The 15617-nt window shown below is 38.4% G+C and overlaps 1 protein-coding gene across 15 annotated transcripts in view; it reads left to right on the plus strand.

The window, feature by feature from the left end:
* DOCK9 (dedicator of cytokinesis 9) overlaps nt 1-15617 on the plus strand; it is a 136392-nt gene that overhangs the window by 106737 nt on the left and 14038 nt on the right. For all 15 annotated transcript variants that reach the window (XM_074815399.1, XM_074815412.1, XM_074815405.1 and 12 more), the window contains 7 exons: nt 3519-3656; nt 3973-4155; nt 4800-4913; nt 5054-5269; nt 6982-7039; nt 8870-8976; nt 14038-14160. In XM_074815399.1, coding sequence (XP_074671500.1) covers nt 3519-3656; nt 3973-4155; nt 4800-4913; nt 5054-5269; nt 6982-7039; nt 8870-8976; nt 14038-14160 — 939 coding nt within the window. The remainder of the gene's footprint in view (nt 1-3518; nt 3657-3972; nt 4156-4799; nt 4914-5053; nt 5270-6981; nt 7040-8869; nt 8977-14037; nt 14161-15617) is intronic.

Consider the following 15617-nt stretch of genomic DNA (forward strand, 5'->3'; position numbering starts at 1 on the left):
TGTATCCAGATCCTTGCTTGAAGATTCAAATTTAGTGTCTTGTCTTTAATCTTGTTATGAAAACATAAGCATATTTATAATGAGATTCCTTTTATTAGTAATTTAATTAGATAGAGTTTAGAACCAGTTCTGTCCACAGACTTCATGGTGGAATTGAAAATGAAGATACCTAGTTTTAAAGATTTAAAGAAGAATGAACACTAATCTTTTAGTTACTAGCTGCCCATCATGCTTGGAATGACAGTCCTTCAAGGTTATCTGTATGTAGTATGTTGAGAAAGTGGGTAAGAGTATACCAGAATAGTCTACAAGATCCAGAAAAAGAACAGGTAGGAGAGTCAGGATCTTCTATTCAATCAACTGCACTGAAATACATAAAATCATAGAATTATAGGATGGTTTGGGCTGGAAGGGACCTTGAAAGATAATCTAGTCCAACCCCCCTGCCTTGGGCAGGGGACATCTTTCACTGGGCCAGGTTGCTCAAAGCCCCATCCAACCTGGCCTTGAAAAATTCCAATGATGGGGAATGGGATTCCAGGGAGGGGGCATCCACAACTTCCCTGGGCAACCTGTTCCAGTGTCTCACCACCCTCACTGTAAAAAAAAATTCCTCCTTATGTCCAGTCTGAACCTACCATCTCAGTTTAAAACTGTTGCCCCTTGTCCTGTCACTACAGGCCATGGTAAAAAGTCTCTCTTCATCTTTTAAGCACCCTTTATATATTGAAAGACCACTATAAGGTCTCCCCAGAGCATTTTCTTCTTGAGGCTGAACAGCCCCAATTCTCTCAGTCTTTCTTCATAGGAGAAGTGCTCCAGCCCTCTGGCCATTTTCGTATCTCTCCTGTGGACCTGCTCTAACACGTCCATGTCTGTCTTACGCTGGAGGCCACAGATCTGGACATAGTACACCAGGCGGGGTCTCATGAGGGCAGAGAAGAAGAGGAGAATCACCTCCCTTGACCTGCTGGTCATGCTTCTTGTTATGCAGTTCAGGATACCATTGGCTTTCTGGTCTGCAAGCACACATTGCTGGCTCATGTCTGATTTTTCATCCACCAGTAACCTCAAGTCCTTCTCCACAGGGCTGGTCTCAATCCATTCATCCCCCAGTCTGTATTGATAGTGGAGATTTCCCCAACCTATATGCAGGACCTTGCACTTGGCCTTGTTGAACTTCATGAGGTTCACAGGGGTTCACTTGTCAAGCCTGTCAAGGTCTCTCTGGTTGGCATGCTACAGGGAAGCCTCTAGCAAATCAACTGCACCACTCAGCTTGGTATCGTCTACAAACTTGCTGAGGGTGCACTTGATCCCACTGTCGATGTCATTGATGAATATATTAAATAGTACTGGTCCCAGTACAGACCCTTGAGGGACACCACTCATTACTGGTTGCCACTTGGACATTGAGCCATTGGGTGTAATTCTTTGGATGCAGCCAACCAGCCAGTTCCTTATCCTTCTAAAAGTCTATCCATCAAACCCATATGTTTCTAATTTTGGGGCAAGAATGTTGTGGGGAACCATATCAAAGGCCTTACAGAAGTTCAGATAGATGAGATGCGTAACTCTTTCCCTGTCCACTGATGCAGTCACTCCATCATAGAAGACTACTAGATTAGTAATACCAATCTGCTTCTTTTGGGAATAATTAGCATATTATATAGAAGGCCAGACAGCTTTTTTTCCTCAAGATCATCTTTCACTAGTGGGGATCCAGATCTCTGTTATCTATTACATCAGGGAAATCACAAGTTATGTCTGCTTTTTGGTAGAATTTTAACTGATCCTGTGTGAATTTCTACTATTTCTAGGTGGTTTTAGTGAACTACCTACCGCTGATGTTGAGACATCTGAAAAAAGGATAGTAGATCAATTTCCTCATGAGGATAGGGGTTTGTAAGACAATGTTTCCTTATTTTGCTATAAATCTGGAAGTAGTAAGCCTTACCATCTTTTGGAAATTGCAGTTAGGTGTTTCGGTCTGGGGTCATCTACAGAGATATGTATATTCCTCCAAGAGGTAAAACTTTTTCCTGTGACCAAATAGGCTTACTGACATATATGCAACCATTTATGTTAAGCTTACTCTAAAATGACCTGCCTGTGGCTTCACTGCATGGCATTTGCAGATCTTTGGTCTCCTGCAAACATTTGTATCTATGCATCCACAAAGCATGAAACCACACTGACTTCTTCTGGTCTGCAAGTCACATTATCAGAATGGCTTTTAATGGAGAACTGTCTCCTTCAATTTTTTAATATTAAAGAACACCTGAAATGCCTAGGGCTATGCTGAAATTCTTTAGCCTGAAGAATTTCTTCTGCATCTCCATGAATAGCAAAGGAGACATCTGCAATTAGACATCTCTTCCATGTTTGAGAGATCTTAAGGCATGCTACAAGGGCCCAGGTCTGTAATGGGCCTCAAGAGTCTTTTTAAAACATTTGTTAAATTAGATTCTTTGAGTTAATATTACCTTAAAATTTACCTGAGATAGTAATGGAGCTGCCTTGCAGCATACTGTTTGGATGCCTTGTATATAGTAATGACAGGAGTGAAGTGTGCTGAGGGAAGTTGCAGCAGGTGCAAGACCTAGTAGAATCGTGTCAGAGGGCCGGTGGAGTCAGAGAGAGCAATACTTAACATGGTCCTCTCGGTTCTGGACTCCCTGGACTGAATTGAGCAGTCCCTGAATTGGTTAATCTATTTTGGTGTTTTGTAAGAGGAGAGACCTTGTTGTTTCATCTTAGAGTCCCATAGGAACCTAGTACTTATGCTTAGTGGACAAAGGGAGAAAACAGGGCCTCAGAGCAAACCAGAAGCAATATGAATATGAGCTGTTAAAAGTAGATGCACAGCCAGTACCTGTGCTAGAGGAATTGGAGGAGACCAGATTTAAAATAAAAAAAAAGGTTGAATGGAAGGCAGCTGACGATAATACAGAAATCAAGAGTAACCCTGTGTATTGCATGCCTCAGAATGAGCTTTGGAATATAGATGCAGGTAAGACTCTGAAAAGTAACTAATATCTTTGTCCTTAAGAGCCCTTACACTTTCAGTTCTAGGACAGTAATGAAAGATGGTGAGTGGGTGGGGGTTTGGTTTGTGGGAAGTTTTCTTGAGAGCACTGTAGTAGGAGGTACTGCTATGAGAAAATTCCACTGTCAGAGCTGCTAAAGCCAGTGTAACTAAAGCGTGTTAATACTTTGAGAGTGCCTCTCAAAGAACTGTTAATATTAATTGATTTGATTTAATTAACAGCTGTTAAAAACAATTGTGTTCTATAAGTCTATTCAGAAGCCAACACTTTCTTTATAAGCAAGATTAATGAAGTGTTAGAAATATCTAATTAAAATTCAGATATGTTTGTATTATTAAACATCTTGGTAACACTATGCAGATTATATTTTTTTAAAAATTCCTGCTTTTGGGTGATCTGTGTATGTTCTTAGAATAATATAAGTGTATCACTGTACAAAATGCCTAAATTCTCACTATCAATTTAAAGAATCAACTACTGACTGATCATGGGCATAATCCACTGATGAAGAAAGTATTTGATGTATACCTCTGCTTCCTTCAGAAGAATCAGTCTGAAATAGCATTGAAAAATGTCTTCATTGCTTTAAGGGCACTTATTTTTAAGGTAAAAAGTTTTAGAATAATTAATCTTCAAGTACTTATCCAATTCTTTAGTTAACATTATATGTAAAAATTTAAGAGCTAAAATCCCAAACTAAAATTGGTGAATAAGGACTGACCTGATCCCAACAGTGTGGAATACTTGTCCTTTGAATTGCTGTAAAAATTGTTTTGTGTCATGAACTGCTACAACTCTCTATTTTTTCCACAGTTGGGGAATATTAATGTATTGTATTTTTCTTGACATGCTTATTTTATCAAGAACTGAAGCTAGTTTTAATGAATAACTCCCTTTATTTTTTTTTCTACTTTTTCCTCAGTTTCCTTCTACATTTTATGAAGGTAGAGCTGATATGTGTTCTGCACTGTGCTATGAAATTCTGAAGTATTGTAATTCCAAACTGAGTTCAATTCGTACTGAAGCTTCACAGTTACTGTACTTCTTAATGAGAAATAATTTTGATTACACAGGGAAGAAGTCTTTTGTTAGGACACATCTGCAAGTTAGTATACTTTATTTTTCATTCTTTAAATACTGTATTGGTAGATGCATGGTTGCATACCTGTGCAAAGCCCTGTCAGATAAAGACATAAAAAACATTATTTTGGGTTCAAACAAGGCTGGTACTATTCTAAGAGTAGGAAGATGGCAAAAAAGTATGTTCAGTACAAGAAAATACTTAGAAACAATTGGATGTGTTTCATAAGAAATAATTTTTATTTGTCAGTAGCAAATGTTCTGTTTTGTAGATGTTATTTTGATTGTTAATCAGCATACCCTGTTGCATCTGAAGGAGAAAAGAATGCAGCAACAAGAACGTAAAAGTCTAAAGTAAAATGAATACATAGAAAATTGTGTATTCTGACAAAGCCAGGAACAATAGTTTACTACTTGTATGACCTCTGGCTAGTTCACTGAGCAGTCAGTCTTTAGAGCAGAGGATGCATGTGCATTAAATTTACACAAGCCTGGGTTTTTTTGCTTATGTTATTGTACAAGTAACTTTAGGAAAAAAAAATCAAATCTAATTTTACTTAGAGGAATAATCTTTCAGTTAAAAAGAACAAAATTTCCTTTGTAGTTGATTCATAGGTACATCTCAAGGGTATTTCATGAAATATGCACTAACAAGACATTTGTTTCTAGGTTATTATTTCAGTAAGCCAGTTAATTGCTGATGTTGTTGGAATTGGAGGAACTAGATTTCAGCAGTCTCTTTCCATCATCAATAATTGTGCCAATAATGACAGAAATATAAAGGTCTGTTTTTATTCTTCTTTCTATACTGTAGAAGGATGCTTGAAAACTCTTTCATAGCATCTTTTGCAATTAGGTTTCAACTTCTTATTATGCAAAGAATAGAAAAAGATAGTAGTTAATCTAACTCTTCTGTGTTTTAGCACACTACATTCCCTTCTGATGTTAAGGATTTAACAAAACGGATCCGTACAGTGCTGATGGCTACAGCTCAGATGAAGGAGCATGAGAATGATCCAGAAATGCTTGTAGACCTCCAGTACAGTCTGGCAAAGTCTTATGCTAGTACGCCTGAACTAAGGAAGACGTGGTTAGACAGCATGGCAAGGATCCATGTTAAAAATGGAGATCTTTCAGAGGTAAGAGAAAAAAAATCAAACTAGTTTTAGCTTCATAATAAGCTTAAGCTTATCTTTCTTGAAATGGAATGTACTATATGTAGTTGTTAGTGTGTAATATAATAAGCATTTTTAATAGATTAGTTTCAATGACTGATAAGTTTTTATCCTACCCAAGTACATCTGTAAGTCATTTCTGATTACTAATGTAAGGTATATGTTTAACTACTGTAGCTGACATGCCACTAAGCCAGGAATGCTCAATGCAAACCATGGAAGACACAGACCTTCTACTTAAAAATATTTTTGTTATCAGTTGCTAAAATACTTAAAGCCACTCCATAAATTTCTCTCCACTTGCTTTTACAAAATTAACTTGATTCTATTCCAAACTGCTTGCTAAAAACCTCCCAATGTTCTTAAAATTGACAAATTACAATTTTTTTTGTTTGAAAAAAGAAAGCGATCTGATTTCACTGTGCTGTTAAAATATTTAATTCTAGCAAAAAGGAGAGTTGGGAGTGGGGATTTTTATGTGTCTTGGTGGAAGTATTTTATCAGCATACAGAATGAATTTTATCTCTGGAAGTTTCTTCCATCTGAAAGTAAATCCCATTCCATGACATCATTGAATTTCATAAACATGTCTGTTAAACTTAGCATCATGTAAGCAAGTAAATATCTCCAAGAAATAGTAGCTGCTATCTTTCTTACTCATGTCTTAGTACTATAATTCTTTTCTTCTATATGGTAGCAACCCAGAAGGCGTATACAATACTCTGTTATTAGCATGTATTTTGAAGGAAACAACTTCAGCTCTCTCAGAAGACAAACTCTTAGTCCTTTTCAGGCCTGGTTTTAAACTGTTGATTAAAAACTTAAAATCTTTGACTGTATGACTAGATGAGCACCTCTAAATCACCAAGCCCAGCACCATACAGAGTATGTATTGGAGAGAATTTCTTGACATACTTACCTTTTTCCTTCATCTCCAGTGTCTGAGATTCTGCAGCCTCCATATGTAAACTGTTCAACTGAGAATTACAGTTAGAATAACACTTTGTTGTTAAGCCTAAACCTTTTTAGTAAAAGAAGAATCTTGAATCTTTCTTTATTGGTCCTTTCCGTGGAGAAAAGTGATCAGTGTCAATTTTATAAAACATCTCAAATAGTTGAAGACTACTTCTTTTTCTCGTTTTTCTTTTGCTTTCCAGAATACACCAGTCAAATTCCATTCATAGGTCAGATCTCTTATCTTTTTTTTTTTTTTTTTCCTGCTTTCAAAATCACCACTTTTCTCTACATTTTTCTTGGTCTGGAGCCATTAAGAGAGACAAAATGGGTTAGCAGAAGAACCATCAAATGTTGAGTAGAATAATTAATAGCTCTTTTGTTTTACATAACACATAAAATACATCCCCAAAAGAGATTTGCCTGTTTTTATTATAGCATGGCATTCTTACCTTGTAGTTTGTGATCCGTGGTCACTCTCAGGTTGTGTACTGCTCTTCATGCTCCGCAATGCTCTGGTGAAAAAAGGAGTGCTCTTGCACGGTTACTGTTTTGCATAAATGAGGTGGAGAATTCTTACACCAGTCATAGAACATGTCCTGCAAAGCAGCAAAAAAGAAAACCAAAGAAATGATCTCAGGCTAGGGCTCTTCCTATACACCTTCTTTTCAGTGGTTCCATTATAATTGTAATTTCTAAGATTGTTACTATTTCTATTTTAGGCGGCAATGTGCTATGTCCACGTAGCAGCACTGGTTGCAGAATATCTCACACGAAAAGGTATGATTTTTAAATCTTACTTTAATGTTCATAGATTTCCATTATAGTTTAGGAAAAGCAGTAGTTTCCCTGAGGAAGCTGTAGGCATTTCAGTATCCACCAAGGAAAAAATTCTGACCTAATCAGACAACATACTTGCATATTTAAGAGCTTACTTTGCACATCTAAGGGGCAGCATTTCAGATGAAGGTAAAGTAAAATTTTCAGGAAAGTAAAAAATTTTAAATTTATACAAGAGCTGCTAATAGCTGAAGTGAGACCTTTCTAAAGCAAACTTACCTAGTGAATATTCTTGTTCAATAAGTAGTCTCTCGCTGCATATAGGGAAACTTGGCATTGCCAGAGAAGCCAAAATAAACTCATACAAGTTTTCAGATGATGACTCGGTGATAATAGTGCTCGGAATGCTTCACCTGTCTTGGTGTTCTGTGCTAGCAGCTGTTTACACCCTTGAGATAGACGAAAGATAGTTTTCTACCCTATAGGATCAGAGGAGTTCACAGGGATTAGAGAAAATAGAAGATTATATGGCTTTTATTAAGAAAAATAGATCTCTAGAAGAAAATTCCAGAAATCTCTTAGGAATGATTAAGATGTTGAACTAGTGTTTTGTTTTTGTAGGCAAATTCATGTTTGCAGTTTTTTAGCTTTGCCTTTGTATGACAGTTCAAAATGAAATGAAGTCGTGGATCTAAAAGATGCCCTTTCTCTCTTCCTTTTGTGCTTCTTGCCAGTCATTGTGTAGTGTGTAGGCTAACCCCTCTGCCTTAATGATTTCAGAAACTTCTCTGAGACCAAATCTGAAACTAAGTTGCTTGTCAAAGTTACTACATCCTCCTGCAAGCCTGATAACGTCTAACTGATAACTAGTGACAATCTGTATTAATTTGCAATTCCCTTGACTGACCTGCTATTTTTGCCTGCTGTCAAATAAAAGTTATTTTCTATCAGTAATACTGAGGGTCAAGCTTGTACTGGTGGTACAAGTGGTGTTTCCAGGACCAAACCAAAACCATGCATTTGAGGCGATCATTCAATAAAACCTGTCGTGGTCAGACTAACATGTGAGCAGAAACAGTCTTTGTAGGAAGGAGTTGTGAAATAAATATGTGCAAGTCCTTGTGCTTCTGTAGTATTTACTGATTGCTTTTGAGGCTTTAATTAATAGTTATTGGCCAAAAATCCCAACTTCTTAGTTCAGCAATCTGATATAATAAAAAAGAGCTAAACAGAATGGGTAAAAGAGGTAGGTTTCGTGTTAGAATGTTCTAAAATTCATTTTTGCTAAAGATTTATTTTGGTAAAGGAAGTTAGATTGCTGGGGTCTTTTTCTTGCTTGTAGACTGACTATCTGTATCTATACCTGAATAATCTCTACTGCCATCCTCTGATGGTTTTGTACAGTTGATGTAAGTCCATTTGTATTGTTCAGTCTAGGGAAGCTGATATGTCAGGGCCTGTTGGTGTACACAGTTCCAGCATGACAGTTTAATTAAATACTGTAAAAGTTACCTTGATTACCTTAGACCTGGTGTGAGGTAGATTAGACATAGGTTTAAGATAAAATGGGAAGATTCAGATGCTACTTATTTTGATAGGTAGGAGTCCAGATATTAACATCTGTGGTTTTTTAAAACCTATTTATACTTAAACAGTAATGCGATCTAGTATTTTAATGATGCAGTGGGAGGCTGGATTTTTTTTTGTCGTTATTAATTTGGTGGTAAGTGTATTTAAATATGGCTTCTGCCTTATCCAGCATCACAAAATGGTCTGATATTATTCTGGTGGAGAAAGGTAAACTTTTCTATTTTTCTTTTTCAATGATAGGGATGTTTAGGCAAGGTTGTACTGCTTTCAGAGTAATCACACCTAATATAGATGAAGAGGCTTCAATGATGGAAGATGTTGGAATGCAAGATGTTCACTTCAATGAAGTAAGTAAACGTAAGAGTATTAGAACTGATGCACATTGAAGTGCTGGTTGGTTTTTCACATTTTGTGTTTCAATTCTGAGGCCGGCTACTGTGATATATATATTATCATTGTTTTCTTAGCTGCTATTCTTATCCTAAAACTGGAATAAAAAAATTCTACTATTGGAATAAAAATAAACCAAACGGGCTTTTAAATTAATTGATAGGATGAAGACTAGTGTGGCTTATTAGAGTTATGAGATCTGTTTTTTTTAAAAACTGACTTTAATTTAAATTGTTGCTATAGCAGCAGTCGTGAAAATATGCTCACTGTTTCTTGCTGGTTTATTAGTTTCCCTAAGCAAGTATGCCATAACAATGAAAGTGGTTTTATTGACAGCAGATTTGCATCTTTTTTTTTTTTTTTTTTTTTTTTTGGATTAAGTTTCACTGCTTGTGTCTTCGCTGATCCATCTGTGCTGTCTGTATGGTAAATTTTACTATTGAGAAGCCCATATGAAAAGAGTGTGAATAATCTTGCTTACAAATAGCTACATCTACACTATGTATTTTCCAGGATAAGTGGGAAAGGGAGGGACAGACCACTACTTGCAGTAGCTGTGTTGGAATAATTGTACAGCAAAAAATATTTTTCTCTTGTGGTTTAGTTTGTATACAGTAAAAGTGTATGACAAAATTATGTGACTGTGCAAATTGAGTCTATACTAACAAATCTAGGAGGAATAAATGGAAGATTTAATGGTTTAAGGCTAGGTTTAGAGCTAGGGTACATGTGTTTCACTCCCAAATTCTGGTACTGCTTTGCTCTATAGTTTTAAGACAAAAATTTTTCACTTGTTTTTTTCTGAGAAGGCAGGAGTTGAAATTACTTGAAATGAAAAATATAGTGCTTTTCATTTCTGAAGACACCCAATAGCAGATAGCTTTTTTTTTTTTTTTTTTTTTTTTTTTAAATTATGTGCTATACTCTGAAGCACAGGATTCTGCTGATGCAGCATGGACTTTAGCATGTTACTTAAAGCAAACTGTAAGCGGCTCTAAGTGAGCCAGGAGTTGGGGTTCTAGTGACTATTGATGGAAACTTGTTGGAAACTCTTGTCAGTGTCTACCTGACAAACCATTTGTCAGAGCTAAATTCTTTTGTATATTTTTAATTGGAATATCTTCTTTTTCTGATTAGTCACTCTCTACAAAAAGAATATACTGCGTTTTCTGGGTCATTGAACCCTTGCCCAAATTTATTTCCATCTCTCAGTATTTCCATGGAAAGGAAGTAAGCCAAGAGTGAAATTATAAGCCTGTGGAGCTTGCAAAGGGATCAAACTTTGCCAAATTTAATTTTTCTCTGCATGCAACCCTTTTTAAACTTAACCATGTAGAAGTCTAGCTGATTTAAATATTGAAAAAAGTTATTATTTTTCAGATAAGTTCTTATAGTTCACCCCAAGAAGAATAATAATAGGAAAGAAGTATTTTTTTGATAGACTAAAAATCATGGATAAATTAATTGACCAGTATTTTACAGGAGTACTTCAAAACAGTCTAGCCACTTTAAGAACAGGAACATATTCGTATATGGAGTGTTTTTTCAATATGTTCTTATGTAAGCAAAACTGTATTAGTCTAAGAAAAAAAAATCCTATGACAGTTCAGTTGGGTACAGAAGTCAGAAAGTAGAAACATCTCTTACAAGCTGTACTGAGCAAAATGATGCTCTGATGGGAATTCTTCCTACGGAAGACTGTGAGCATGGACTGTGCCAGATACATCAGCTACGAGTCTTCTTTTACCCCTCCAATTTCTCCCCCAATCCCCAGGCAGGGGAGGGTGTAAGCAACTGTGTGGTGTTTGGCTGCCAGCCAGGTTTAAACCATGACACCCACTAACAAGGGTCATACGGAATTTTTTTCTTAAAACTTGAGATTTCCCTGAATGCTAGTTACTTTAGAGTTAAACTTCCAAAAGAGTAGTTACAAATACGGAGGGGGGGGCGGGGGGGTGGTGGTGGTGTCAGGGAGATCCCTTCATGTTTCTAAAAGGGACAAAACATCTTTTATATTCTTCAGTTTACATAGTTTTCCCAATTAGTGAAATTTGTCTTAAGACTCTATGTAGTTTCTCATTTTAAAAATGAAAATTTTTTAATTCTTAATTTAATTCTTATTTTAAAAGAATTCTCTTCCAGGCCAGGGTTACCCTGACTCATTTCCTAAACTAGTCAGTTGAAAAAACCAAAATTTTGTTTTGTCTTTTTTTAACAAAGTTATTGTGTGTATTTCATTAAAACAGTTGTTTACCCAAACAGCTTATTCAGCAGCACAAGTCAAATTCTCCTTGCGGAACTAAAATTTTTTGGGTGTCAAAAATTGGAAGGCAAAAGCTGGAACCTGATATCCTTTCCATGTTAGACTTTTCTGTAAGCAGCCCATCTGTGAGAGATCTGAGCCATGGCTAACAGGCCTGTGGCAGGTGCCAGATTCCGCGCAGATTAAGATTGGAAACATTCATTCAGATTTGTTGTTTTTTTCCAAAATAAACTCTGCCAGAATACAGCTCCAACACAGACATTAAGTCAATCTCTACCTTCCTATTTGTTTTTTCTGGTCTCTTGTTAGCTATGACAAGGAATTATTCTAATTTACAGATTGGTAAACGAAAGAGCTTCACAGCTCAGATGGTATTAGAGCTCTTGTAAGTGATCAACATGCAGTGTAATTCAGTATATTAAAGCACTTTATGAAAAACAGAAATAGCCATTTACCCAAACATACAAGATACTTAAAGTATGGTAGTGAAGGCTGGTATTCTTCAGGGATACTCAGGCTGATATTGTTTAACATCTTCATTAGCAGTCTAGGTAATGGGATACAGTGTATCATCAAGTTTGTGGATGAAACTAAATGGAGGGGGAGTGACTGATAGGCTGGGGGGCAAGGCTGCCATTTAGAGGGGACCTCAAACCAAAGGAGCACAGAAGCCTCTCAAAGTTCTACAAAAGACAAGTGCAAAGCCTTGCATCTGCGAAAAAATCACCCAGTGTCTCGGGACGGGACTGGCTGTGGGCAGCAGCTCTCCAGAAGGACCTGGGAGTTCTGGTGGACAAGAGGTTGAATGCCTTGTGGCAACAAAGGCCAACTGCATGCTGGGTTGTATTAGAAAGAGCACAGAGCCAAGGGAAGGAAAGTGGTTTTCACTTCTCCCTCCTGCTTGGCATTTGTGGTACCCCATCAGTAATCTTGTGTGTAGCGCTGCCCCCCCAAAGTCAAGGGAGATACCAACAAACTGGAAAAAGTCCAGATACTAAGGTGGTTAGGGGAAGAACCACTCTTCTAAGAGGTGCACAGTGAAAGAGTAAGAGGCCATTCTCATAGGTTACAAGGAGAGCTCTTGTTCTCCTTAATATATGGAAAGATCTATGGAAAAAACCTCTTCCCATGAGGATGGATAAGCACTGAGGCAGATGGCTCAGAAATGTGTGTTCTTTTCCTCCCTCCCATCAGCTCTCCCACATGAAGCTGTTACTCTTTTATATTTTTTTTTCCTGTGTGCAAACAAAATTTTACTTCTTTGCTGCATTTGGATGACCTCTGGTGTCTGAGTTAAGATTCTTGTCATAAAACAGTGGTGGTGGACAGCCCTTGTGATCCATCAATAACACTGGCCTTTCAGTTCTCACCACCTGGTTGCTGAGGATGGAGATATTGGGAAGCCTATCCAGCCCCATAATAACTGGGGGAAAGGAGGAGATGTTTTAGGGACAGTTACAGAACTGATAAGGGTAGTATTTTTCAATCTTCTTTTGCTCTCAGTATTAAAGTTGGATTTCTTTGTGATGTCTTTATGCTGTCTCAGACCTCTACCAAAGGGAGGAAGGGAATGAAGTACCACTGGGTAATGGGTGGGAAATCTAAGGATAAAAGGAGTTGCTTCTAGCTTCTGACTTCACTACTACAATGCAAGAGTGGTACCAGAAGGTCTCAGTAGGTAGAAATGTCATGTCATCTTATACCTCTCAGTCTCAGTCCTGGTTTCTTGTGGAGGTTCTTGGAGCTCCAGACATGTTTGAAGAGGACTGAGATGTGTTAGGGTATGTGGATGGGAATGGGCTTCTTCACAGTGGTCCTGTTACACACAAGCCGTGACCAAGTATAGGACAGCTTCATCACAGGAACTATAGGCTGTTCCGTAATATCTGTAACATTGTTTGTTATAGTTTAGTTAATGGAGTTAGCCTGATAGTTTTGAATTTATGAAAAATAGAGCAAAGTAATAATGTTACCTTAGTTTTGTTACGCTTATTGAAGTAGAAATTAAATCCGTGGAAAATAAAGTATTATCACAAACTGAAGAAATGGACTTCATAATTATGATGTGACTGCTCTAATGCAAAATGCATGTTTCTATTTTAATGTACAGGTAAGCATATTTCTTATTTAATGTTAAATAACTGTATTTTTTTCTACCAGAGTATTAGGATCAAAGCCAACAAAGCCAAAGTGATTTCTTGCTTGTGACCCTTCAGGATTTCTCAGCTTCTCTAACTGTTGTTATATGTCTTTTCGTTCTGGACCAAGTATAGCAGATTCAACTCTTTTACCTTGATAATTACTTCTCAGTACAATTTTGGTATCGTATCCTTTTGTTTCATTGTTATGTAATGTATTTGATAGTTTCCTTCAGAATCGTTCCAGACAAATGTTTGTGTAGCTGACTTTTTAAAATCATGTTCTTTGTCCAAAACAAAAAAAACCCAAGGAAACAACACTTTGAAAAAGCATGTCACAAGGTAAGGCAAGTTTGGTTCCTCACACAGGGTCATTTGTAGACTTCAGAGATCAGGAGTATCTAAAAGAAAAATGCTTTTCATGGTGAATACAAAGACTACATGTGTACACTCAGCCCATTCTGTTTTTTATTTCCTTTTAGCAATTAATATGTGTAGATAATTTTTTTTGAGGCAGGATTTCCTTTTTCATGGGGAAGAACTTTGGTATAATTATTTGCCATGCTTTTCATGAGTACTGAATTGTTTTAATTTTTCAAATGTGTATCCAAATCTAGGATGTGCTGATGGAATTGTTGGAGCAGTGTGCTGATGGACTGTGGAAGGCAGAACGCTATGAACTCATTGCTGACATATATAAACTTATAATTCCCATTTATGAAAAACGGAGAGATTTTGAGGTAATTAAATTCACAGAATCACAGAATCGTCTAGGTTGGAAAAGACCTTGAAGATCATCCAGTCCAACCATTACCCTAACATTAACAGTTCCCAACTACACCATATCCCTCAGCGCTATGTCGACTCTACTCTTAAACACCTCCAGGGATGGGGACTCCACCACCTCCCTGGGCAGCCCATTCCAACACCTAACAACTCGTTCTGTAAAGAAATACTTCCTAATATCTAGTCTAAACCTTCCCTGGTGCAACTTGAGGCCATTCCCTCTTGCCTTATCACTCATTTGGTTAAAGAGACTCATCCCCAGCTCTCTGCAACCTCCTTTCAGGTAGCTGTAGAGGGCGATGAGGTCTCCCCTCAGCCTCCTCTTCTCCACACTAAACAACCCCAGTTCCCTCAGCCGCTCCTCGTACGACCTGTGCTCCAGACCCTTCACCAGCTTCGTTGACCTTCTCTGGACACGCTCAAGTGATTCAATGTCCTTTTTGTAGTGAGGGGCCCAAAACTGAACACAGTAATCGAGGTGCGGCCTCACCAGTGCCAAGTACAGGGGCAAGATCACTTCCCCGTCCCTGCTGGCCACACTATTTCTGATACAAGCCAGGATGCCATTGGCCTTCTTGGCCACCTGGGCGCACTGCTGGCTCATGTTCAGCCGGCTGTCAATCAACACCCCCAGGTCCCTCTCTGACTGGCAGCTCTCCAGCCACTCCTCCCCAAGCCTGTAGCGCTGCTGGGGGTTGTTGTGGCCCAGGTGCAGCACCCGGCATTTGGCCTTATTGAAACTCCTACAGTTGGCCTTAGCCCATCGCTCCAGCCTGTCCAGGTCTCTCTGCAGAGCCTCCCTACCCTCGAGCCGATCAACACTCCCACCCAACTTGGTGTCATCTGCAAACTTACTGAGGGTGCACTCGATCCCCTTGTCTAGATCATCAATAAAGATGTTAAACAGGAGTGGCCCTAAAACCGAGCCCTGGGGGACACCACTCGTGTCTGGCCACCAACTGGATTTAACTCCATTCACCACCACTCTTTGGGCCCGGCCATCCAGCCAGTTTTTCACCCAGCAAAGTGTGTGCCCCTCCAAGCCACGAGCAGCCAGTTTTTCCAGGAGAATGCTGTTGGAAACGGTGTCAAAGGCCTTACTAAAGTCAAGGTAAACTACATCCACAGCCTTTCCCTCATCCAATAAACAGGTCACCCTGTCGTAGAAGGAGATCAGGTTTGTCAAGCAGGACCTGCCTTTCATAACTCATGCTGACTAGGCCTGATCATCTGGTTGTCCCGCATGTGTTGTGTGATGGTACTCAGGATGAGCTGCTCCATCAACTTCCCAGGCACCAAAGTCAAGCTGACAGGCCTGTAATTTCCCGGATCATCCTTCCGACCCTTCTTATATATGGGCGTCACTTTGGCCAATTTCCCGTCTGTCGGGACCTCCCCGATCAGCCAGGAC

Source organism: Strix aluco, chromosome 2, assembly GCF_031877795.1.
Source record: "Strix aluco isolate bStrAlu1 chromosome 2, bStrAlu1.hap1, whole genome shotgun sequence".
NCBI lineage: Eukaryota > Metazoa > Chordata > Aves > Strigiformes > Strigidae > Strix > Strix aluco.